The 26,724-nt window shown below is 43.4% G+C and overlaps 1 protein-coding gene across 2 annotated transcripts in view; it reads left to right on the forward strand.

The window, feature by feature from the left end:
• Positions 1 to 26,724, forward strand: part of FAM120A (family with sequence similarity 120 member A) — a 104,984-nt gene that overhangs the window by 34,566 nt on the left and 43,694 nt on the right. The window contains exons 4-8 of one of the 2 annotated variants that reach the window (XM_065879271.1): positions 4,800 to 4,928; positions 5,691 to 5,787; positions 6,820 to 6,822; positions 17,140 to 17,237; positions 17,482 to 17,759. In XM_065879271.1, coding sequence (XP_065735343.1) covers positions 4,800 to 4,928; positions 5,691 to 5,787; positions 6,820 to 6,822; positions 17,140 to 17,237; positions 17,482 to 17,759 — 605 coding nt within the window. The remainder of the gene's footprint in view (positions 1 to 4,799; positions 4,929 to 5,690; positions 5,788 to 6,819; positions 6,823 to 17,139; positions 17,238 to 17,481; positions 17,760 to 26,724) is intronic. The other variant, XM_065879272.1, reaches the window with a different exon arrangement.

Below are 26,724 nucleotides of genomic sequence, written 5' to 3' on the forward strand. Positions count from 1 at the left end.
GGTCGTTGGCCCTCAGTTTGTAAATGTGGTCTAGTCTCCCATCTTCTCCTAACTCTCTTTTTCATCCTCAAATCTCCCGAAGGCAGCCTTCCATAATGTCCCCAACAGCTTAATCCACCCTCACCGCCCCCTTGCGCCCCTCCCCGCCGATTTCTGGTGGACACAGTTGGGTCTTTGTCCAAGGCTGTGGCTCTGACAAATGCTTTGTCAAATGATTTTCAGCCTCTCTGGAGCACTTGACACTGTCAGTCATCCTGCTCTCCTCACCGCTCTGGGAAATTCCTGCCTTGATTCCCAGACCCCAGCTTTGTTCTGTATTCCTTATTTCCACATCCTTTCCTTGTCTCTCGTGTGAGCTGGCTTCCTCTGGTTGCATGTGCATTCCCTAGGATCCATCTCTGTACCTTGCTGTGATCCTCACACTTTCTTTCTGGCACATCTCATCTGCCCTTAAGGTTTCAACTACTATGTTGATGACTCTCCAGTGTACTTCTCCCACGAGACCCCTTCCCTGAACCGCAGGGTGTATTCCACTGTCCACCAAGTCATCTCCACTTGGGCACTGCACCTGTGCACCAAATTCGATGTTTCTAACTTAGAAATGTCATCACCTTCTCTAAATAGGTTTATCGTCCTGTATTTTGTTTCCCGCTAGTGATACCACTGTCCCTGCAGTCATCAGGTTAGAAATTGAGAATTATCTTTGATTCTTCTCTCTGCATCTGACTCTCTACATCTGACCTTTCCCAACTTGCTGATCCTATCCTTCTCGACCACCTGTGTTATCGTTACTTAGGTTTACACAGGAGCTGCTAATGTTCCCTCCTTTGTTCCTCTGCCTTCATGCCCATCCTCCATGTGTCTGGAACTCAGGCCTGATTTCATACCTCTCCTTTTGAAAATCTTTCTGTAGCTCCTTTCATCGACAACAGGGGTTTGGGTTTCACGGATCTGTTGGGGAAAACAAAAGTTGGGAGGGCTACTGTTGTGTCACCAACTTTTAATTATTCTAAATAAGAATGTTAGAGGAAAAAGGAACTCGCCGTCTACCATCATATCATAGAAAAGGACATTTAATGCTAAAAGAGGCATAATTTAGAGACGACTAGACCAGAGTGTGGTGGCCAGGTGTGCAGTCTGCAGGTCAGGCGGTGGCCCAGCTACTCACCTCGTTGGCTCATATGGGTGCCTGAATGAACTCCTCTGTCAAATGGGGAGTACATTTAAGAGTACACCTCACAGCATTGTTTTGCGGATTAAATGAAGTGATGCATGCTGAGAGCAGTGTGTGGCATATAGTCTAGAAGAACTCAAATCACAGGACAGTACAGCCCCAGCTGGATGCAGACACTCCTGCAGGAGGGAGCCCAGGCCTGCCCTCCTTTCCCTGTGAGCCTACGGGTGACCCTAGCTCATAAAACAGTGATGGAATTTTTCTTTGTTGACACTTAATACTTTAAATACTTTAAATTCAAATCCATTAAATCCTTCGGTATATCTGCATAACAGTTTCCCCCAGCAGAGCTCACATTTAGCATTGTTTGTGATTAATTGCATTTTAGCATCCTTTTCACAGCTATATTCAGGCAAATGTATACAAGATATGGATACACGTCATAACTTTTCAAGAATCTCAAGGCATAGCCATGACGGTTGTGGTGTTTAAATGTTTTCCTTACTCTTGACTCCTTTAGAAGATACTAGTCCTCAGGATGTGTTCAGTGATTCAGTGGTTGGAGGGCTTCCTACAACAAACCGCCAGAGCCCCCTCACACAACTCTTTTCGTTGGTCTGGGGGCTGCAAGACGGCACTGGGTTGGATCTCAGGGCCTGCACTCTGAGAACCACAGAGGATGCAGAAGCCTTTCTCCCTCCTCCGCTGGGCCCTGAGTCCTCCAGGGTGTCCTCTGAGGGCCCTGTTGGAGTCTGGTCAGCATTTTTTCTCCAATAAGAATGTGAGCATCTTGAAGTCAAGACCCTGGGGAGCAGCTCCATATTCTTATTTTCTAGAATGATACCTTACCCACAAGTGAATGTCGATCAGATCAGGTTTCTAGCTTTCTTCCTGAAAATTGCCAAGATTTGTAATCCTTTCACTTTGCTCTTTTCCAAATGGCAGTGAAGTGGATCAGGTTCAGCAATGATATTATGTGAAACTTTGTTTTTATAATCACTTGCATTTAAAGAGCAGCCAAGATGTAGCTTGGGAGCAGTAGCACCAACAGTCTCAGAGGAAGATGTGGGTGCTCACCCTGAGTTGGATTTGGAAGGCTGGATTAGGAATGAAGCTGGGGGAACGAGGGGTGGTGGGGCGTGAGGGAGGAGTCCGGGCCATGGGAAATTATAAAGGATGCAGTTTCAGGGTGGTGGTCATTAGCCTCTCAGAAGGATTTAGGGGCCCTCTAATTATAGGATCTGCTCACTTCAAGGATTTTAGAGCCTTAGTGTTGTGGGGAGTGGGGGTAGTGAAGACGAGGATATCCACAGGAACCAAAGTGACAGACTCTGTCATCTTCACTTGAGGTGGGATGGGACAGTATGCGGCTGCCCAGTCGTCTGTGGTGTCCCGGTGTCAGGGTGCACACGCTGGGAGAGGCTGCCTGCACTACCGCATTAGCTCCCAACTGCTGGAGGAAAGCCCTTTTCATATTTTGGACACCTATGTACCCAGTAAATTCTGTTCTAACCCCGTTATTCGTCATTTGTCCTATATATAAACTCCTTCTGCAGTGGCCGGCCTTTCCATACTGTATGCAACATAATGAGGTAACGCTAGGCTTTCAGACTGCCAGGGGGCATTCTTTGGGCAACTAGTCTCAAACTGTAGTTAGAGACAGAAAGTCGAGGCCCAGAGAGGGGGTTGTCCAAGGGCCTGGAGGCCACTGGCCATTGCAGACTCTCCTCAGGCAAGGCTGTCCCCTTCTCTGTGGAATGTGCTCACCAGGGGGGAAATGTCGATGGTAGGACTGCTCAGGGTTTCTGTCCTGACTCCTCATTCCTGGGGCTGCCACCAGCTGGCCCTCCTCCCTGTCATGGCTGTGGGACTATTAAACACCCCAAAAGTCAGGGAGTGGACAGAACTTCCATTTCTCCCAGACTGGCTGGAACGCACTGTTCCAGGGACCTCTTCTTCATGGGGCGTGTGTGTGTCAGTAGTTTTTCATTCTGCAGAGGGGGAATTGGGTTTCTAGGAATGTGCTTGTGGTCTGCAGCCTCAGACGTTTTACTAGTTCCCTGGAGTTCATTGTGATGGGATTTACCTTCACCAAACACTGACCGGAGCAAGGAGATAAATGCTTCCCTAGGAGACAGAGCAGCTAACATTTTCAAACATAGAAAACATTATTTCAGAAGAAAACCATTGCTTGGGACTTCCCTGGTGGTCCAGTGGTTAAGTTTCTGCGCTTCCACTTCAGGGGGCGCGGGTTTGATCCCTGGTCGGGGAACTAAGATCCCGCATGCTGTGCGGCACAGCCGAAAAAACCCATTGCTTTTCTAAAGAGAAATTGAATATACTCATGTGCATCTGAAACTTTGCGTGATGATACCCTAATAGTATAAATATCTATTTTTCCAGAAGTTCTTCCATTCTATTTCTTAATATTTTTTGTTTTTTCTTTCCTTTTTTCCTTTTTTATTTATTTATGTTTGGTGTCTTAAAACAGCAAATACAGTTCTAGAGGTCACAACCAAAGTGGGTCTCACTGGGCTAAAATCAAGGTATCAGCAGGGCCAGGGAGAATGTTTCTTCTGGAGGCTCCAGGGAGAGTTTCCTGCCTTTTCCAGCATCTGTAGGTGCTGCATTCCATGGCTCGTGGCCCTTCCTCCATCATCAAAGCTGGCAATGGCCGATGGAGTCCTGCTGTACCTCATGTGTGAAACCTGCTCCTCTGCCTTCCTTTCTACATGAGAGGGTCCTGTGATGACATTGGGCCCATCTGAATAATCCAGGGTAACAGGCTTGGCCTGAAGTTAGCAGACAGCCAACCTACCCCCTCCTGCCGTGTAACGTACCACATTCATAGGTGTGGTGGGCAGGAGTGCACAGCTCTGGAAACACAAAGCCTTTAGATGTTTTTGCCATCTTTTTTATCTTTATGATCTTTGTGACTAAATAGGAAATAAAATGTCATTTCATACTGTCGTTCAATTAAAAACGTTTTATAAACAGAGTTAGTACCTGATTCATCTTTGTTTCTAAGAACATGGGCATACCTTAACTTTGTTAAATTAAGGTATCTTTTTTCTTTTAGTTTTCATGAAAAAGTCCAAAACAAACCTTTTTAAAAAAAATTTGCTTACTTACCTTTTCCTGGTATCAACTGTTCTTGGATAGAAAATATTCCTACACTTTATTCCATGTGTCTTTCACCAGACATGTCCCTCAGCAGTCAGGGATACCGTTGTCCTCCCTTTCAGAGCTTACCTTGGCTTTTTGCAGTGGTCTCAGGTGCTTGGGGCTACATTCATCCAGCATAGCCTCCTGGTGCCTGGTGTTGAAAGAAAGGAAGCATCTGTGGCCCAGGGCTTCTCTGTGCTGTGCTCACATGAGCAGGTTGCAGACATCGCAGAAGTAATGGAAGGCTGTCAGACGCTCTTTTACCTAGCCAGGTTGAAGCAGCTGAGTTATATTCAACAACTGAAAGGGAGATCCAGGGCTTGATTCTCAGACCACCGAAGTCTTGGGGCCAAGAAATCACAAATTGATAATAATCAGGCCCTTAGAAGGGAAACATCACCTGGAGTTTCTGGGCCTGTGTTTAGAATTAGTGTATTGACATGTGTGCTTGTCTTCTTAGGTCCGGGCCCACCAGCTGGTCTTGCCACCGTGTGATGTGGTGATCAAGGCTGTGGCTGACTACGTTCGCAACATCCAGGATACCTCGGACTTGGATGCCATAGCTAAAGATGTTTTCCAGCATTCTCAGGTACAAATACAAGCTTCTGGGTAGCGCTTTGTGCTATGGTGTGTGCTGGGTTTGGAAGGGGTTTGAGAGGCACACACCAGCCGTGTCCAGGAGTGCTTGCCCAGCTGTCAGGCCTCTGCCAGCCAGGAGGGCTGGCACCTCACCTAGCTCCTCCAGCCTCCCCTCCGGCCTGCACAGAGGAGGGATTGAAGTAGATGAATGGTAAGGTCTCTGCTGCTCCTAGATTTGCCATCATAATTTAATGGGATTTCTGCTAAGAAGACAGATGAATCAAATGGAATTGTGGACCTCTGATTTGTCCATCCCTTCAGGTGATGATCAGGGATTTCTTCTTCCTTTTTTGGAAAGTAAGGATGTGAGGGGGGTCAGGGTTAGTAGAAGAGGTGAAGTTTGTGTGACTTCCTGTTTGCTCTCTGAAGAACTAAAACTGCTCCCCCACTTGCTGGAGATGAAAAGTAAAACCTTTCTGGGTAGCACCAGAGACCTGGCCAAGGAAAAGTTGGAGGACTGCATCCCAGAACTCAGGTCTCCTGACTGCCATGTCAGACTCTGATAAGTACATTGCTCTAAGAGAATGAATGTTCGATTTGTTACTTGAATGATAATCTGTTGATTTTCCTTGACGATTTTAATGTCATTTCTGAACTCTCATTTAGCTTGAAAGGCTGAAGATTATTATACATGTGCTGAATTATAAAAATATATTAATACACATGACCAGTGGCATGCTGATTTACAAAGGTTTTCCTGCGTTTATTTCAGTCTAGAACAGATGACAAAGTTATTCGATTTAAGAGAGCAATTGGATATTATTCAGCGACTAGTAAGCCTATGGCATTTCACCCACCACATTACTTAGGTAAGTAACTCAAAGCCTCTGTGATAGATACTGATCATGCAATAACCAAAGAGATTTAAATATTCACCCAGTAATCTTGTTGGTTTATTCTTTTGAATTGAGATTTCTATAGTTATACAAATAAGTATAGCAGAACTTCCTGGGCAGACTCAGTGGTAATTCCTGAAAGTGTTGAAGAGCAAGAGAAAACTTATGAGAGTGGAGGAGAAGAGCAGGCAGCCATGAGGACCAAGGCTAGCAGATGATGGTGATGCTGAAATCTCTGTCTGTGAGGTGTCCTCTTGCAGAGAGCACCAAGGACATAGAAGACCCTCTGGATCTATAAGTGCCTTCATAAATGCAGTGGATTTGTGTCTCCTCTTGTTGCCTTTTTTGGCAAAATATCAAATTTCACTCAGAGATTTGAAATTGGGGAATAAAAAACAATTATAAACTGTTTGCCTGAAGGCTGCTTGATAGTGAATATCTCATGGGAGGTTGTAAAGCACTAACCCTAAATACCAACCTCCTTCCTGAGTGAGATTGCCTTTCTTAGGCTCCAGAGCAGTAAAGCTGTGAGAAATCATATTGCCAACCGTTGTTTCAGTTGTGCTTATTTCATATAATGAAAGAAGTCACGTTCCTGAGATTGTCTGTAGTGACATTCTAGTCCTCATACGACAATTGTACTTTGAACATTCATTATAGTATACCTGGGACTAGAACATTTAAAGAGAAGGAAAATGTGGAGAGAGAAAGGATAGAGAAAGACACTTGACTTAACATTTGGCATTTATCTGAGCTGATAACAGTTTGGAAGATGCTCTGAAGAGGAAGGTGAGTTTTAAATTAGGTTTAAGTTTGAACTTCTTAAAAATATTTACTGTTCTATAAAGTGCTTTCATGTTCTTATTAAATCATCAAAGGACATTATGAGGTAAGTATTTTATAAATGAAGTCAATACTCTTAGAATTCACTTTCACTCAGTGGTTTATGGACAACAGTGGTGTAATTGGTAAAGAATTTGGGGTATTCAGGGTGATGTTTTCAAGCAGGTTAATGTAGGTGATAACTACCTACAAATCCTTCTATAAAGCATTTCGCATTGCTTCTGACTGTTGCGGTAATCTGAATTGTACAGCAAGGGACTTAACAAAGTACAGTCACAGAATTAAAACAGGGCAGGAAGTTTGGGGCAGTGTAGAGTTCAGTGTATGGCCTGGAATATTGGGATGAAATTGAGAGAGGTTGAGGCAAGATTGAAAAAGAAGGTTTATTTCAGGTTAGATATACATAATTTGGAGCCAGCAGAAACAGATTAATGTAAAAATCACTTTTATTGGGTTTTTTTCTGATAAGTATAAAGAAATAAAAGTATCTGGAGAAAGTGCTCATTGATTTCATCTATATGTGCTGTTAGGGACCCACTAAATGGAGAGTGATGACTGAAACGGAAATCAAGAGCGTAGAAGAGGCAACACTGAGTTGGGGAAATACTTTCTTGGCATCCCAAGTGAGAACCTAAGACATATTTTCCACAAAAATATTCTTATAAGTAATAGGTAGGTCATAAGTGGTCTTTTCCAACCATAGTTCATTATATTATTCTATAGGAAAACGCATTCAGAATTTTGAAGAACCAATATTGGAAAATAACTTCCTTATTCATTAGACCCTGTCTGTATTAATCATTTTAGAAACTGGAATATGTGTAGAGTTTTGAAGAAATCTTACAGAAAAATGGGGAGAGTTGACTCTACCCAGAGGTTTCTAAATCTGGCTGGAATTTTAGGTTGTACCACAGAACAGTTTTCAGAAGCCTAATTAGCCTCAGGGTTCTGTATTTTCAAAAGAAAAACCTTCCTGGCCAGACCCCATGTGGACTGGCGTTGGGGGGTGACTGCTATGTCTTCCATGCTTTTCCTTCTGAGTTTGTGGTTCTCTGCAGCATTGAGAAAAAACCTCAGATCTCCATACTGTTATTGGATGGTGTGGAATTTACAAAGGAAGTGCACATGCTCCCTGTCCCGTTGCTGGGAGGCCTGGTCTGCATAGTGCGTGGTCTTTTTCAGTGTGGAAAAAGAATTTTTTCCAGCCCATGCTGTTTTTGTACTATGAACTCCCAGAAATTATCTATATTATATAACATATTATAGATTATGGATATTTAATATATAATACCTATCTGTATATATGTCTATTGCTGAATTATCTGCTAGATAGATTTTTTAAATGTTACAGGTGAGATTAATATTATTTTTCAAGCATTTACTGTATCAGAAACACTGTGTTGGGAATGGGGGATCTAGATATGATTATAATTTTTTCCTTTCCATCATAGCACTTAATGTCCACCATCTCCAGAGAATCTGCAGTCTAAATGTAAGATATGTCAGAATTGAGTTGTCAGCAATATTTGGCTTCCTGGTTGAACAAGTAGTTCTTAAACCTTAGCTGTGCTCCAAAATCATTGGCAGAATTTAAAAATAACAAATAACAGATGTTAGAGGCCCGCCTCAGGTCTGTGAACGTGGACTCTGTAGGCGTGAACTAATCCTGGTGTATTTGTGGAAAGCTGTGCAAATAAAACAGAGGCCTTGTTAGTCTGAAGAAGCATGCACTGTGTCCTCTTGGCCTTCCTCAGTGAAAAATAGATGAGCTCTCGCTGCACACCTACTAGAATAGCTTAAGATCTGGAACACTGTCACCACCAAATGCTGGTGAGGATGTGGAACACAGAAATTCTCATTTCTTGCTGGTGGGAATACAAAATGTTACAGCCACTCTGAAGACAGGTCAGCAGTTTCTTACAAAACCAAACATACTCTTACCACAAGATCCAGTAATCCTGCTCCTTCGTATTTACCCAAAGGAGTTGAATACTTATGTTCACACAGAAACCTGCACATGGATGTTTATAGTAGCTTTACTCATTATTGCCAAAACATGGAAGTAACCAAGATATCCTTCACCAGGTGAATGAATAAATAAACTGCTACATCCAGACAATGGAATATTATTCAGTGCTGAAAAGAAATTGGCTATTAAGCCATGAAAACCCATGGAGAAACCTTTAATGTACATTACTAAGTGAAAGAAGCCAATCTGAAAATGCTACATACTGTATGGTTCCAACTATATGACATGCTGGAAAAGGCAAAACTACGGAGACATTAAGATGATCAGGGGTTCCAGGGTTTGAGGGTGAGAGAGGAATAAATAGGCAAAGCATGGGATTTTTAGAGCAGTGAAAATATTCCTTATGATACTATAATGCTGGATTTATGTCCTTGTAAGTTTGTCCAAACCTATAGAATACACAACACCAAGAGGGAATCCTACTGTGAACTATAGACTTTAGTTAATAGTAAGGCATCAATATTGGATCATCAGTTGTAACAAATGTAGCACACTAATGCAAGGTGTATACTTTCTGCTTATGTTTTCTGTAAAGCCGAACTGCTCAAAAAATAGTCTATTAATTTTTTGAAAAACGTAAATGAGCCTTCGATGTATTCACTTCCTGCCAGGCACTATGCTGAGTGTTGGACGGGGTGGTAGACAAGACAGATGTCATCCTTGCCCTTGTTGGTGACTGAGACGAGGAATCATACAGGAATGTGAACAGGAAGGTCACAGAAGACCAACCCGGTTAAAACAGTACTTGATTAAACCAGTGTTTAGTTCTGCTCAATTAAATTAATGTTTAGGTGAGGTTTGAGTGTAGAGTAGGAATTTAGCAAGACGACAATAGAGAGGAAGTATATGTGCAGAGGAGACAGAATGTGTAAAGGTCCTGAGGTGAGAGGACAGGATGTAGAAGAAACAGAAGAATGTGGTTGCAGCACAGGAAAGCAAGGGAAGGAATGGTCAGGTGATGCTTGTCGGGCCATGCATGGCCTTAGATTTTTAGACTTACACTTTGGACCACGTAAGCTCACTGAAAGACTTTTTTCATTGTAAAAACTTAAATTATTTTGAAACTGTCATACACACAGTATATTTGTACAGTAAATTATTTTGAAACTCTCATATACACAGTATATTTGTACAGTAAATTATTTTGAAACTATCATACACACAGTATATTTGTACAGTAAATAAAACAAACATCAATGGAATATTACTAGTATCAGAGCCCTATCCCTGTCTCTTCCTGGTCATGTTCCCCTGTACTCCGGCACCCTGAATTTTGTATTAATGGTCCCCTTGCTTTTCTTTATTGTGTGTGTACCCTGAGTACTAATTGGAGCAGCGGAAGTAGGTCGGATGCCCTGGGGAGGTTTTCTGTGGCGGGCCCTCTGTATGGAGGTCTTGAGATGGTGTACCTCAGATCAGGGAAAGGAGGTGGAGCTGGGGGCACAGGGAGAGCAGTGCAGCAGCCAGAATAGGAGTCGTGGCAAGAACAATTGTCAGAAGAGGTGAGGGGGAGACTTTTGTGGCACTCACAGCTCCCAGACCCCGTGCAGGTGCGGGTGCCTGCATGATCCTCAACGAGGTGCAAGGGATCCTAGGAAAAATAGTTTTTTAGCTTTGCGGCTTCTTCTATGCTGTAAAATATGGAAGAGGGTGGGGTAGGTGGCCAGCACCAGTCCTCCAAATCCACCTCCAGTTGCTTCCATAAAGGGTGGGGCTTGAAATGGGAGGGAACTTTGAACATGCTTAAACTTTTAGGTGGATGATGAAAGCTGAGAGGGGGCTATGAAGGGAGAAGGAAGGTTGGAGGTAATAGTGACCCCCGGTCCCTTGGAGCACAGAGGTGTAGGGGTCTGGTGGGGACCAAGGGAGCCCTCAGAGCAGCAGGCCAGCGTGAACAAATAATAGAGAATTGTGCAAAGAGAACCATATTGAAATAGGAGCTGTCACCGCTAAAGCAAAGAACAAATTCTACATAGTGACCACAAAGAAAGGACCTCTGGCTATAGAAACTTCCTAGGTGCTGGCAGAGAGGCCCCATGGGTGTTTTATCTGGACGGGCTTGCCCAGGTCAGGGGCCTGCATCAGTCTGTGTCCTGACAGGCCCCCAAGGCTGGCCACGTTCTACCTGACTGGGTCAGAGGATCCTGATTCACAGAATGCCAGATGGCAAACTTCAGTGCCAACCGCTGGTGACCCATCTACAAGAGAACATAAATGCCTACTGTCTTAACAGGAACAATTAGACTCCGTAGTTGGTGCTCCTGGACCACAGCTCTTGGGACCAGGGCTCAGAAAGGTGCATCTTCAAGTGTAAGGGAGAAGCAAGGACCAGTCAGTGGGCCCTCATTCTGAGCCATGGCTTTACTGGAAGGCATCACTTTCTGGTGTCTTGAGAAGGCGCGTTCCTGAGGCTACACAGTCTGCACAGTGCTCACCAAACTGTTCTGTTGATTGTTGCTGGGCTTCTAGGTTGTGTTGACAAGTCTTTTTGAAAATACATCTCTACCTCCCCAACAACACACACTCCCAGCATGAGAGGGGCTGGTCAGGAAATGTCCCCCCTGAACATGAAGACACAGTCTGTGAAGAAGGATGTGGCACCTGCTGGGCTTCCTCAGCTGATGAGAAGAGGCTGTTAGGTCTCCAGGACCCAAGGTCACTCATTCGGGTCCACTGTGGGACACAGAGGTCATGCAGAGTCCATAGTGTGACCTGCCCAGAATAGAGGGCGATGGCATGTACACATGTGTCTGGGGAGCAGAAGTGAGAGAGATCAGAACGCTGCCCGCGCTGCTCCTGTTGCTCGAACTGTTGAACTCCTCAGCGTCACTGCTACCCTACGCCAGGTGACATGGCCCTCAGGACCTCATCCACCTGCCATCGTCCATGCGCCCAGGCTCACTATGCAGGGGTGGCACAGGCCTCCTGCTGCAAGTGCTGGCTGTAGCCAGGCCGCAGGACCCATAATGGGCCTCACCGTACATACTATAAGGCAACTTGCCCTGTTCCCACCCAACAGTGTGCCTTTGGAGCTTCCCTGTAACTTCACAAAGGTTTGCCTTAGTATTTTTTTTTTTTTTTTTTGCCTTAGTATTTTTAAAGCTTGTCTAATGTTCCACAGTGGGGATGTGCTGTAATCTACTTAACCATGTTCTGTAGTCATCACTAGCATATTTTTAGTTTTTCTACTGTTATAATGATCACTTTAAAAAATTTTTGTCACCAAGTATATGATATTATACTGTTGCTCTACTCTACTAATAAGTTTTTGAAATTTGGCAAGTTATATAATATTCATTCTTATAGTTTTGATTACTAAACCCACTCTTTCCAAGGTTTTTGCTTAAATTTTCTTATTATGGAAAGCTTTAAATGTAACTGAAAAATACAAAGGATAGTATCATGAGCATTAGGGTACCCACTAAACAGGTTTAACAAATGTCTTAAAGAAATACATCAGGCTTTTTTTTTTTTTTTTTTGCGGTACGTGGGCCTCTCACTGTTGTGGCCTCTCCCATTGCGGAGCACAGGCTCCGGACGCGCAGGCTCAGCGGCCATGGCTTACGGGCCCAGCCGCTCCACAGCATGCGGGCTCTTCCCGGACCGGGGCACGAACCCATGTCCCCTGCATCGGCAGGCGGACTCTCAACCACTGCGCCACTGGGGAAGCCCTACATTAGGCTTTTCTAAAAGTCATGTCTGTCCCCCTCTAATGGTTTTTATAGTTCCTTACCTCATATATGGAATAATAAGTCATAGTGTTTTGATTTTTAATTAAACGCTGTATTGTACCTGTCATTCTGTACTTGCTGTTTTTGAGATGTGTGCATGTTCATCTTTTTCAATTTTTATCTTTTTAAAGCTAATGCAAATGGCATTGATGTCAAGCCCCCATGGGTCTGACAGAATAGATGCTGCCAAAGAGAAGCTAAGATGCTATCATGTTAAATAGGAAGTCCACTTATTCTTTCTCCTTGATTCCTAGGTAGATCAGTGGATTCTCTCAGTCTGTTCCTGTGACCTTTCATTCAGTTTTTAGTCAGTTTATTTCAGTTGATGTGGTATGCAGTGCTATAGGTTGTCTGGTCTTAAGGGTTTTTGAAAGGTCATTTTTTTAAAAAACCTGAAAATTGGTCATTTTAGAAGAACTGAAAATACATCTCCTTTCAGTTGCTGTCTGGTTTAAAAGACTGCAAGGTGTGTCTTCCTGAGATGGGCACAGCTTGTCATCAGGTCTGTTGGTGGCTTCTCAGTATTCAGTGACAGAAGGGGACTGCTAGTTCAGTTTATCAGTGACTTCCAAATAAAGGCCTTTAGACTTTTCTTTTAGGTTGTGCTTTTTAGAATTCACAGATGGACAGAAACTGCTTTGTCTTGATTTATCATAGACTTATAAAACCATGTAGGTGGCTGAATGAAATTTAAGAGTTCTTTTCTTTTGCTACTTAACGCCTACGATTCAAACCTGATTAAGTGAACTCAGGAATTTAATAGGTTTGGATAAAATTTGGGATAAGTTCTCACTATTCAGACTCTTGCTCTTCTAGACTCAGGTGTCACGTGGATTTGAATAATACTGTATCCTTTGAGGTCCACATGTGCTATCCAAACTCAAGGACAGAAGAGATTTGGATAGCCAGGGATGCTGTGTAAGCACCAGGATACCTCCTGACCGTGGTATATTCCTACACCAACCGTCAAGCAGTCAAAGCAGCCCTTGTCATTGTTGAACAGCTCTAGTTCTCAGAAAGGTCTTATTTATTGATGTATTAACCTGAAATGTGCTTCCCTAGGTTAAGTTTTTTCATTGCTCATAATTCTTTCAGGTGCCTACTTGCTTTATTCATGATCTGACTTTAATTTGCCCTACACTTAGCCTTCCATTGTGAGGGCTTCTCTCCTGGACAGTGGCCTCTAACTCTTCCTGTGGGGCCTTGCCAGTACTGTGGCTCCAGGTAGGCATCAGCTGCCCCAGCTCTGAGCTCTTGGGAGTTGGTACTCACTAGAAACTGACAAGGTTCAGTCCTCTAAGAGCTGGGATGATTTCTGTCTCCTCCTTCCCAAAAGCCCCCATGCCTCCTTGGCTATGCGCGGCCTACCAGGCTTCATAGGCCACACCAGTGTCCTGTTGGTTCCCGCTGTCCCCCACACTAGCTTGCCTTCGGAAGCTATTCATTTGGGAGAGGATGAAAACAAATTACGTAAAATTCTCCATATAACTTTGTACCTTAAGTTCTGTAGAATATTGGTATTGAGTAAATATGTCAACATGGTTAACATAGTTTGAAAATTTTGCTTTGTTTTTTTTGCAAGCATTGAAAACTAGTGTTGGTGGTAGGGAATATATTGGTTTATTTATTCTTTAAATTTTCAAAGCTATGCTTTTTGTGTAACACTTAAATCATGCATCAGCACCCATCTAAATTATAGAATTTAAAAAATATTACTTTGTTGCTATTGTTTGTTTAATGTAACATCTTCACAGTAACATGCCCAGTAATAGATGAATATTTGTTAGGTAGGAGTAGGGGTGACTAGTTCTCAGTAGAGTTTTTTGGTTAACACCATTCCTTCTTTTAATCTTATTTTAATTTAGAGAAAAGCTGGTTAGCTTCATACAGGCACAGTAAGTAATTCAAGGGAGTGGATACTGCACAGAGTGTCTTATCTGTGAGAGTTCACAGCTAACTAAGCACAGCCGTAAGGGCTGCAATGCATGCTTTCTTTCTCTTATTCTCAAAGTCTTTAATATTTAAATATTTTTTAATCATGAAAATATTTTTCAAATACTAATTAAATACTTCTTTCCCTTTCGTCTGTCTTCATTCTGCATACTTTTCTAACAAAGGCCTACCTCTCTTAGTAAGTATTTGTGAAAGGAAGAGAATGAGAAACTGGTGGTGTTAATCTCCACTCTGAACTGGTGTCAATTCTCAGAAAGATGTCCTTGTCACACAGAAGACAGACAATGACTCTGCTTAGCTGCACGAGGGCACTGAGAACAAGAACTGATTTATAAGAAGGCATGCAGTATGCAGAGGCAGGCCCTCGCTTATTAGGCATTTCTGCAGCCATCAGAGAAATGTAGTCAAATTAATTCACTTAATAGACTAGGTTATGATAGAATAGTAACTAGTCCTGTGGGTTCTCAAAGGTTTATTTGAGGTCAGTGATTGAAATATGATTTTAGGAAATGTTCTTTCCTTGGAAATCTTTGCTTTTAAGTTATAGCTTTGTGTGCGTTTTTGTTTTGGGGGGTTTCTTTCTTTTTGTTTTTTCTTGTGTTTTTTTTTTTAAGGAAAGTTTGTGCTTTCAGGAATTTTGTAGCATATAATGGCCAAAAATAGAGTGAAACATAAATGTTCATCTTCACTTGGATGATGCTGCATAATTGAAGAGTCCAGTCTCTCATTCTTATTACTCTGAAGTTAAGTATGGCAGGTCAGCTACAAGGGATTATATGCTAGACTTTTTACAGTGATTTAAGTTACAGCATTAGAGCTTAAGTGGATTTCATAATACTCTTTCACGCAAAATCTGGCTAAAATTCAGAATCACCTGAGAAGGGACTTTCAGTTACGGCATCACGTATCTCACACTTAGAGGTTCATAACTCATGGACTTACTGTTTGATCAGGAATGTCTCCTTGTGTGTGTGAGTGCAGGCAAATGTGCACGTGTGTCTGTGTGGTGAACATTTGTGTGTATGTGAGCGTGTGGACAAGTGTGTAGATGGGACACCAGCCCCACATGCACATGTGCCAGCATCACCATTCCCAGCTATTTGTCCCACAGCCATCTCTGTTCAGTGGAAAGTGGAAGCTCGGCCAAGCTTTCTGTTCATGCGAGCTATGGTATTTCCAACTTGAGCACCAGGCGCTTGAGATGGGATCTTCCAACAGATCATGGCTTCTGAGGCTCATGAGTCTTGTGGGGTAGTAAGAAGTGAGCAACGGCCCAAGCCTCAGTGCTCCCAGTGTCCTTGCGGCCCAGGACTGGCTTGGCTCAGGGAGCCTCAGGTTAGGAATCAGTGGGAGTTTCCTTTCAGAGAATGAGAGGGAGGGTTTGGGGCACTTTATTATTTTTTTTAGTTAAATTAAATGTGTGTTTATTTTTCTTGACAAGTTGGTAGTGGTTTATGGGTTGTGTGTTTCTCACCTGATGTCCCTCAGGTTTTGAAGTTAGAAAAGCACTCTTCCTGATAAATGACGTTCGCGTTGAGGTAGCTCTAGGCTTGGTTTTGTTCTGTTTTTAAAAGAAACCTAAGGAAGAGACGGTGTGGCCGTGGGGGCACCAGTAGGGTCTGTTGTGTGTTCTCACTGGGTATATTTTCTCTGTGTCTCCTGCAGTCTGAGTCCTGATGACACCCCCAGGTCTTGTAGTAGCCCTGGGCTGGCCCTCACAGCCTGTCCTCTCAGGCACGCCACACCTAACTGTTCAGCAAATGAACAAAGCCCTGAAGAGTCTCCTCATTTTTATCACATTAGTAAATCATGATATTTTGAAGTGTCTTTGACATGAAGGCCACACTCATCCCCCATCACCGCATGCTGGGGGCATTGCCGTGCTGGCCTTGCTTGTGCTGACCCCCACCTCTCCTCAGACCCGCAAGGAGACTGAGTGTTGTGGATATGGAGGTTTCTGAACCTTGGGCTGAGTTGATTGCTTTATGTCATGTCTTTAAGCTGACATGGGACCCACTCCTGCCTGACGTTGTGTTTGGGGCCGCTTCTCTACGTGGCTTCCATTCTGTGTTTCACTGTTACAAGTTAGCACGAGGATAATGAAGGACAAATGCCAGCATACATCAGAACAGGTTTTATAAAGTCATTTTCTAAGGGAGCACAAAATCCCAAGTTTTACTGACCCCGCAGTGTATGTATAATGCATGTATAACCTGATCATGGTTTCCTTAACAATGAAAACAAACCAAAAGTATAGGCAGTGACTACCACACTTCACTTTTTGTATTTAAAAGTGTGCTAGTAGCTACGAACCTAATTTTAGTTTAAATAGAAAAATTCCATTGTTTCACGTATGGAAGGGGAAGTGCTGTGTCCTTCTTTTGTTCCTTTAGTGCTTAGAGTACTACAGGGCTTCCAGCTTTGTCAGCAGTGAGCAGAGAGAGAATAAGAACACCTGTTAAGTTAAAGACAGAGACAAGCCAGGCATTCAAAGAAATGGACAAAAGCAAAGAGACCATCAGACATTAACTGAAAACTCTTGAAAGTTAGAATTCTAGCCCCAGTGTATAAAATTGGTCATCATAAGATTAAGTATTTTTAATGTTAAACATGAATCTCTGAAGGTTTCTGGGAAGTGGGGCCAGTGGTGTGCTGGCACCTGAGGAGGTACAAGACAGGTGGAGATGTGTGCTAGCCACCGCTGTGTCCTGGGGAATGTCCTCCTGCTCACAGTTGTTTTATTGTTTTCTTTCCGTATTGATGAAACAGCCAGACCAAATCCGTTTGGAATGCCTGGGATAGTGCCACCGTATGTCCCCCCCCAGATGCTCAACATTCCACAGACCTCTCTGCAAGCAAAGCCTGTGGTAAGGCCTTTCCTTTCCTTCCTCAGCTGGTTTGCCCAGCCTTGGTGTGGGACAGCTGCCTTGAAAGCTGCATATGTATCAAATCTTAATGAATGCTAAAATAATTTCTTAAACTCAGGATATGTGAAGCACCTGCTTCACAGTGTTTGTTGAATTAAAACTTAGCCAAGGCCGGATTATGCTTATGTGTTCCGGGCCATGCAGGCAGTGTGTATGCATGTGTGATCTCTACCCTCTGTTTCAGGCCCCCCAGGTGCCCAGCCCAGGTGCTCCGGGCCAGGGTCCACACCCATACAGCCTCGCTGAGCCGGCTCTCACCTTGGAAACCAGCGGAAAGAATCTGACTGAGCAGAACTACAGTAACATTCCTCATGAAGGAAAGCATACCCCACTGTATGAACGGTCCTCCCCGATCAACCCAGCTCCAAGCGGCAGTCCCAATCACGTGGACTCAGCGTACTTTCCTGGTTCTTCTACGTCATCATCTTCAGACAATGATGAAGGCAGTGGAGGAGCTGCAAAGTGAGTGGTGTATGGAGTAGTTGGTGCTTCCCAGAAGTGTAGCAGCTTCTTAAGTAGCTTGTAGTCCCCAGGGAAGCCACCTTCTGGCTGGCCAGCCCACGGCACCGATGGTTGTGCTCAAACATGCCGTTTGTTATAGGTAGGTGACAGTTACTCTGTGCTTGGACCAAGACTCCTCAGACCGAAAGAAAAGGTTGGATGTTTCCTCGAGGCTTCCAAGGTTGAAAATCTGTACTATGCCAGCCCAAAGCCTTGGTGTCCCCAACCCCCCCCCCCCGCTCTTTTTGGGTGAAATTTTAGGAAAATTAGTTTGTGTGACCACCAAACATGGTTAAGTTATCTGGTCAAGTTCTGCCTGACCCTTACTCTGTTTTGGGCTGTGATTCCCCTAGTCCCACCCCCAGAAAGCATTTTAAGTTAGACTCCTGTGGCTTTCAGTCTCTTGCCTCCTGGATTGAGGGGGAATCAGAATTTCCTTTCCTCCTGAATTCAGCAACTTGAACCCCAACTCAGCAGCTCATAGGACTGTTCTTGAAATAACACTGTTCACCCAACCAAAACCATGGAAAGCTGCCAGACCCAGGTTGGAATTCTCCCCGTAGAAGGAGTATTTTAAACAATGTGTGTCCCTGAATAAATGCATTTTCAAATACTTAAATTTGTTAGAATCTGATCGAGAAGGTCTTAAAATTCACAGTCCTCCTCCTCCCCTTACATAATCTTATGTTTCTAAGAAACCTGATTTCAAAAAAAGAAAGAAGAAAGGAAAGGAAGAGTCGTTCTTTTCTTTACATCTGCATCTCTTTTTCCTCGTTTTGAACTCTGATTCTCAGTAAATGCCCATGGGCAGTTATTGCTCTGTCAGTTTCTGCTGTATGAAAATCTGAGACACAGTTTCCAGTCTTCCTGCAAATTCTATGGGTGTGTCACCTGAAGCCAGAGATTCTTCCTCTTTTGTCCTCTTTCTCTCCATCTGTAAAATGGGCATTAAGTCTGCTGACCTTGGGTGGCAGTTACTGAGGAGTTTGCTGCCAGCCAGGGATGTGTGCTGTTGTGAAACAGAAGCATAAAATGCATAAATATTTACTTGTTGTATGTGCAATCCTAAAATTCTAAAATGAAGGAAAAAGTTGTAATTTAACATTCAGACTTTTAAATTAACCTTCTAGAAAGATAATATATTTAAGACCTACTGAATGAGAATTGCTTTGTTGGGGCTTAGAAATCTGCAAGTGTAAATGAGACCATGTGACTCTTCAGCACAGAGAAGTTTGAGAACAGCTGATAGATGTCTCAGGAGCCCTTTCACTCACTAAGGAACTGTGAGTTTTCTTTTAATAATTGACTCATGTCAGCAAGACCAAGATATCTATAGGCAGGTTCATTTTAGTAAGAAGCATTCTTTCTAGACTCTGAAACACAGGTAGAAATAAGACACAGAGCCACTGTTTGTGGCTTGAAGTCCTGTGCAGGTGATGAGCGTTGTGAGCCAGGAGAGGCCCTGGTCTGGGGAGGTCCAGTGGTGATCCTGTTCCTTCGGGTAGGGGTGCGGAGATAATGTAAGTTGCCTGCTTAATTTGGCAAGCTGCCCTGTTAGGATATGAGTTGAACTTGAGTGGATAAGATTGCATGAGAGCCCCTCCCTTTTCTTGTGCATACTCAACTCTGCCCTGTTCCCAAAGGTTCTGATCAGTGTTGCCTTCCCTGGAGCTTCTCCTCAATTTTAGTCATTTCTCCTACCTCTGAGCTCTGTAGCACTTAACTGTCTGTACCTCCAACTCAGGGCATTTTTACTATGTTTTTCTGGAGGAGCCTCTGGAAGGTGAACTCCATATGTGGGGATGGCATGGGCATCTCACCCTCTTGTGGTGTGAAATGTGGTAAGAAAAGGCAGAGCACATCCACAATCTGGAATTGAAAGATTGCTAAGCCTGTACCAAGTTATGCGGCTTAGCAATGTTTTTATTTCCTTAAATCTGTTTTTCCATTTATTGTAACAAATAAGAGATAGGTGTGTTAAAATTGAGAGGGAGGAGGGAAGGCAAAGGGGATAGGGAGCTTGTACCAGAGGCTTCAGGATCATAAGCCAGGCAGAGCAGGATCTGATTATGGGCATCCCTTACTTGTGGCGGGATGCTAAGAAGGGTAGTGTTCATGATTTCAGGGTGAGGATTCTGTTTGAATAAGTTATGTGTTTGAGGCCGCGCATAGGACAGAGAATTGCCCTCCTAGTTCAGAAACTAAGTAGGGGCAGTAAGTCAGGATTTGGTTTACCTTTGGTTTGGACTGAAATTGGGACTCCTGGATCTGCACTGTGCTCTCGGGATGGTCTTAAGGGAAAGAAATCATCCATTCATTTAGCCAAGCAACACCTGAGCACTTGCCATCTACCGTTGAGCATAGTGGCAGGCAGCGCAGACATGGCGTGCTGATGGAGGCCTGCAAAGAAGTGAGTAGACAAATGAACAGATAACCCAAGTGGTGAGTATGCGAGGCAGACACCAGACAAGTTGGTCTGGAGGAGGGATTGCTTCCTGAGAGGCAGGATTCAAGCTGTGACGGAGCGGGGAGAGAGCTGGACAGAGTGCGGGGTGGAGGAAGGGGGGAAGCCAGTGCGGTGTCGAGTGAGGTGGACGCTGGGTGGCCTACACTCTGAATTCTGTTCTAAGAGTGATGGGAAACATCCACAGTATTTGCTTGGAATGGCCCTGGGGCTAGAAAGATCCCAGTGTTTCTTTGGAAATGAATTTGCTCCAATCTGGGTGCTCTTTGTCCTAGGGATGGGCAGGTGTCTGGGTGGCCAGGCCATTTGGCTGGGGGAATTACTGCACAGTTGAACTGAAGTGCCTCTGGTCGTACCACCTTCTGCAGATTGACTGTAGAAACACTTTTAATTGCCCTACCCTAAGACACCAACTTGTACAATAGAGAGGAGGGAGGCCTGCACCGGCCCTGGCTGGGTGTGCCCTTTCCTGTTCAGTTCCCTCAGGCATTTACACTCCTTCCACCATATTCCCCGCAGTACTGGGAAATAATCCCGAATATGGGAGATCACAAAATAAATGGCCTCATTTCCCCAGTGGAAAAGCAGTAGCATTTTTTTTTAAAGGATGGTGCTGACGGGTAATGGGGCCTGTTACAGAATAACCCTCCCCAAAATACCCCCCAAATAAGCCCCTCCCCCCCAAACCACCCAGCTTCCTACAAATTAGAAAGATAACTGCTTTATATGGCAAAGAATATAAACTTGCAGTTCACAGAGGAAACACAGATGGTCAATAACACGAAAGAATGTTGTTCACTCTCACTAAAAAAAAAATCAAAGGCATGCAACTTAAAACATAAGGTACCTTTCTTTAACCTATAAAATTGGCAAACATTGGATTTCAAAGATAAAGTTCAGTGGGGGACATCAGTGGAGTTGGTGGGACACGAGGTTTAGGCTCTCCTGGCAGGTCCTCGGTCTCTGTGGTCACCATGACCCACAGGTGTCTTGAGGGCTGTGGATCTTCCTCCTGGTAGGGTTTGCACTGTCTGTGTGCAAAGGTGGGTGTGGGGGAGCATTTAAGAGCAAAAGATCTGTGTATGCCCAAAATGCAGACAATAGAGACATTCCTTATAGGGAATACTATGGAGCCACTCCAAAGAATGTTCCGATGTGAAAGGAAGAACATGCTAAAGTGTCCTATGGAGGAGTTGCCAGGTGTGAAAGTGCCTCTTGGCTGGTCTTCAGGTTCAGATGGTGGCACCTTTGCTGTATGTGTGTATGTATGCACTCGGCAGGCCCTGTCCTTTATCTCCCTCCCTTTTTTTAATACCTTACCTGGCATTTTAGTCTCTTCAGCTGGGAGTGTTCAGGTGTCTTTCCCATCGCACTGCTGGAATGGACTTCCTGGGTTGTTGTTCTCTTGAAGTCAGCACGTGTCCCCTGCAGGGTTTGCAGGTCTGTGCCAGACAAGGAGTCTCAGGCTACGAGAGGCCCCCTGCACACAGCTATTGTGAGTCGGGTGTCCCGGCTAGGGCTGAAGCTGTCCTGAGTCTCCTTGGTGGCTTTGCTTCTGTAGAAACGCAGCCTGCTGCTCATGCTGTGGTTCTTTGTGTGTCAAAGGGCATAGGCCGGTGCCTGGGCAGCTATTCCAGACCAATTATTTTGAAGTAAAATAAGAAAGGAATGTGTTGCCTAACTAAATAACTTTCTTTTCCTATTCCTTTTCGTAGAGTATCATCAGCATGTACTTCTTTCTCTATTATTGGTTAAAATGTAAAAAACAAAACCAAACCAAACCTCAGGCTATATTCTTGTTTTTCTTTTCTTCTTTCCTGGTCTTTGTCAAATCTTTGTAATTCTGTTTTGGTTGAATTAAGAATTACAGTTGAATTCTTGTGGAGGTGTTTATATTATTTTCATAGATTTATTGGCTTTTAGAATTTGAGTCTGATCTGAGGTTGCTAATTTGCAGTTTTCAGTTATTTTGTATCTTCTTTCTAATTACCATTTCAATACACAGTTATAGAATTCAAACATTAGAAAATACAATATAGGAAACCCCCCACGATCCCACCTCTAGAGAGACAACCGTTTTCAAAAGATTGGTGAATATTCAAACACCTTATTTTTTACTGCATATACTAACGTAGGGTTTTTACAATAGTGAGATCTTAGGGACAGCAACTTGCCTTTTTTCCTTTTTCCTTTTTATACTGACTACACTTATGTAAGTATGTATTTTTATTTGTATGTATACATGTAAATATGTATGTGTACACTGAATATTGCTTCAGTGTTTTTGCATGTCATTACTGACATTTTAAAATGGATATTTAAAAGTCCTATTAGGAGAGAAGACTAACTTGATTTTTCTCCACTTTGTGACTTCATTTGTATAGATTTGTTCTCTTTCCCTGTACACTTACGTACACATCGATTTTGAGGAATCGTGTCATGGCGGCATCTGTTGTATAAGCTTTGCATGCCCCCATGTGGTCCCTGTGGGACCAGATCTGGGCTATAGAAGGTCGCTGTCAGTGCCTGAGAGACTGTTAACCAGTGCAGAGACCCAATGCTGTCAGGACCCAGTACCCCAACCTCCCATGGCTTGCCTTGCTAGATACCACTTGGGGTTATGTGACCTAGAGCTCCCTGGGCCCAATATGCCCAATGTGAATGGGAGGGCTCTGGGTTGTTTGTGATTTAAATCAGTTGATGAGTAACCACAGTAAGTGACAGCTATCATTATTATTTAAAAACTAACTACGGGTCCAATAAACTACCAAAACATATGACTTCATTCTTAATGTAAAATACCTAAAGAATTTCATTTAGCACCCTTGATCTGGTGTCCTAGGAAACATGCTTCTTCTAATGCATCTTTTTTTCCTTTAAGTGGTATTGGTGTTCTACTCTGAGTCCTGTCAGGCTTCCTCTCCAAAGAAGCTGTGTAGTTTGCAAAGACAATTACATGTTACCCTGCCCTAGGGTACCCAGTCCCAGACAGGCTAAATACAGCTGCAGATTTTTCCTTTCAGATTGTTACGCTGTTGTGCCAGACAAATGGCTACTTTACATTTATATATTGATTTTTTAACATAAGCTAACATTTCTAGTATCTTCTCAGAAAAACGATTCTGAATTTTTATATTTGGTAAAAATTAATAATTATCTATGCCATCATAGGGAGAAGGTCTGTATTTGTTCTAGCCACCTACTGACCCATGTAGGCATTTTATGTCGAGCTCATCTGACTCAGGTGTCTCTGAACCTTCACTTGGGTGGGAAAAGCGTGAGAAGTCTTGACAAACATGAAAGAGTAGCATTCGGGACACGAGGCCCATCTGACTGCTGCACAGAAGCAAGACCAGTACTTCTCTGTTACCAGCTTTTTATGAAAGAATCTGAATGTGTGACGCTAGCTTAATTTGGGGCATAGGGAGACTGGACCTAGGATGTTTGTATGTGATAATCTTGTGGCTTCCCTTATCAGGGAGCTCAAATCTTCACCCTCTGTAGTAGAAGCACCTGACTGCCAGGTCCCTTCCTCAGAATTCTTGGGGGTCTGTTGAATGAGAACAGGCTGTGGATCAAGTCTCCCTTCCATTCCCGAGTTGGGGAGCATATGGAAATGAAAATGTATGCACGCTTGTTGAAGCTTTACATGGTTTAACCATATCTGTGACCTTACACACATACACTAGATAGTGCTACTGAAGATTTGATCTTTCATGTTTTGCTTCTTCCCTTTAGTTTTATTTGACTTTTCTTTCTTTCCTATTGACAAGTAAGTCAGCTTATGGTCAATGCTGTCTTCCTTTTCTGTTCCATAAAAACAAACCACACCCATGGCAGGGGGGCATGTGACCGGTCAGACACTTTTACACTTGGTGTAAATAGACACCAGTCTTATTTCCATCCTAGCATCACCAACCTGCTGACTACAAAAATGTGTAGGAGAGAATTCAGTGGTTAGGACAATTGGCTACTTTCAACCAGCTTTAGTGCAGAAAAAGCCCCAGGTGTCCTGGAATGCAGTGAGACCTTGCATCGCCTCCGGAGAGTCCACAGAACCTAGTGGTGTGATGCTGGCCTTTCTCCTTGCCACCAATCTGGTATGAGGGTATCTGGTATCTGGTATGAGGGCAGTTCTTTTCTGTTGATTACCTGCTGCGTCATAAGTGCATCTTAATGGCTTTTTGGTAATAGTATGTGGTAATGTCTGGAATGGTGGGTCTGGGTTTGAATCCAGTCACTTTTGCTGTGGCTGTGAGTGGATTCCTTCTCTCTCAACCTGAATTTTACCAGCACAGAGTTTTGCCTTGGGGTGAGCAGGAAAATTCAACTTGAGAACACATGCAGAACTCCCTGTGGCCTGTATGGGTCTCAGCAGGTCTCCCCAGGGCACAGCTGATGAAACTTCACGTCAATGTTAGCGGTTCCAAATGTGATTATGAGGTGGGAGCAGTTGTATAGAGTGGAACCTAACTGAATATACAAATAATTCTGAAATCTCTAATCTATCTTGTTCTTCAAAGCAAGGCATTTGTTATATTCAAATGTTTTGTTTTCTTAAGTTGTAAAGTAATATAGTTATCCTATTGAAATATTCTGGACTTTAAAAAAATTGGCCATTGTCAAGATTATTTTCAGGCAGAATTTTAGATTTTATAGTATAGTATTAAAAGGTCTTATGAAGGACTTCCCTGGTGGTGCAGTGATTAAGAATCCACCTGCCAATGCAGGGGATACGGGTTCGAGCCCTGGTCCAGGAAGATCCCACATGCCGCGGAGCAGCTAAAGCCCGTGCACCACAACTACTGCCCTGCACTCTAGAGCCAGAGAGCCACAGCTACTGAAGTCCGCACGCCCTAGAGCCCACGCACCACAGCTACTGAGCCTGCATGCTGCAACTACTGAAGCCCGCGTGCCTAGAAGCCCGTGCTCCGCAACGAGAGGCCTGCGCACCACAACGAAGAGTAACCCCCACTCGCCACAACGAGAGAAAGACCTCGTGCAGCAGTGAAGACCCAACACAGCCAAAAAAAAAAAAAATTAAAATAAATAAATAAATAAAAATAAAAGGTCTTATGAGCATTTAGATTATGACATTATTTTTAGTTTGATAATCTATATAAAACAAAACTAAGATTTATAAATAAAAATTCTATGTCATCTTAAGTGGGACAAGCTTTCCACTTGAGTGGTAGTGTTGGTATGGTCTCCCCCCACCACACTGTACCCATATAAAACCCAGGTTTTATACCTTCTTTGCCATATACCTTTAGGCTACAGTTATGTGATTTACTCATTCAGCTGTTGGACACCTGTTCAGTAGTGACTCTAAGGTCTTATTATCTTCATGGAGTTTATAATTGAATGATGAAAACAGACAGTAATTAGAATTAGTGCTGAATATGATGCATGCCATGAAGGAAACACAGAAATGAGAATAGCAAGGATGGGGTGGTTGGGGAAGGCTGCACCCAGTTGCAGCCAAGTCGTACAAGATGAGGCATCACATGTATACAAAAACATCAATCTGTTGTAAAGTGGGAGGGGTGGCAGCCCAGCCGGGCATGGAAGATAATTGCAGTCCATACACCTGACCAAGAACTTGTATCCAGAACATATAATTTCTTCCTATAAGTCCATAAGAACATTCTGTACATTCTCCACCTATTGTAGAATGTTTGAATAGGCACAACACAAAAGAAGATGTCACACATGGAGAGATGCTTATCTTCATCATTATCAGAGAAGTGCAAATTAGACTGCTGAGATTCACTGCATTCCCTCCCAAAAGGCTAACACAAGAACAACAAAACACTAAGTGCATCAAGGGCAGGGATCTCCTGCAGGGCTGGATTACAGATCCAACTGTGGCATGCCCCCACAATGGGATGCATGCAGCACTGAGACCAAACCAGCACTGTGTACAATAGTATTGTTGAGCCAAAACTGGACACAAAAAGTGTACAATCGCATGATTCTCTTTATGTCGCGTTCAAAACCAGATAGAAGGAGTCTTTGCTGTTAGAAGTCAGAATAACCGTTGCCCTTGAGGAAGTGTCTGGAGCAGGTCAAGAAGGGGATCCTGGGATGTCAGCCCTGAGTCGATTTGGTTGCTTACATGGTGTGTTCAGTTTGTGGACATTCATTAAGCTGTTCACGTGTGCATTTTATTGATATGTTATACATAAATGTTTAAAATTGTAGGTAACAAATGTTACGTTTCTTTATAAAACATGTAAGTATCCAAATAATTTGTTTTAAAATTTCACAGAATAAAAGTCACCAACCTTTTAAGCAGCTCTGTACCACATTCTAATGGAATACTCACTTTGGATGTATGTATGACAAGATTGTGCACTGTCTGTTTCCCTATTTCACAGGTCCTGGCACAGTTATCACATAACATGTCCTGACCAGTAGACACTCAACAAATAATTGATTCACTAATCAATTTGTCCAGCT

The sequence above is a fragment of the Phocoena phocoena genome, chromosome 6 (assembly GCF_963924675.1).
Source record: "Phocoena phocoena chromosome 6, mPhoPho1.1, whole genome shotgun sequence".
Classification (NCBI taxonomy): domain Eukaryota; kingdom Metazoa; phylum Chordata; class Mammalia; order Artiodactyla; family Phocoenidae; genus Phocoena; species Phocoena phocoena.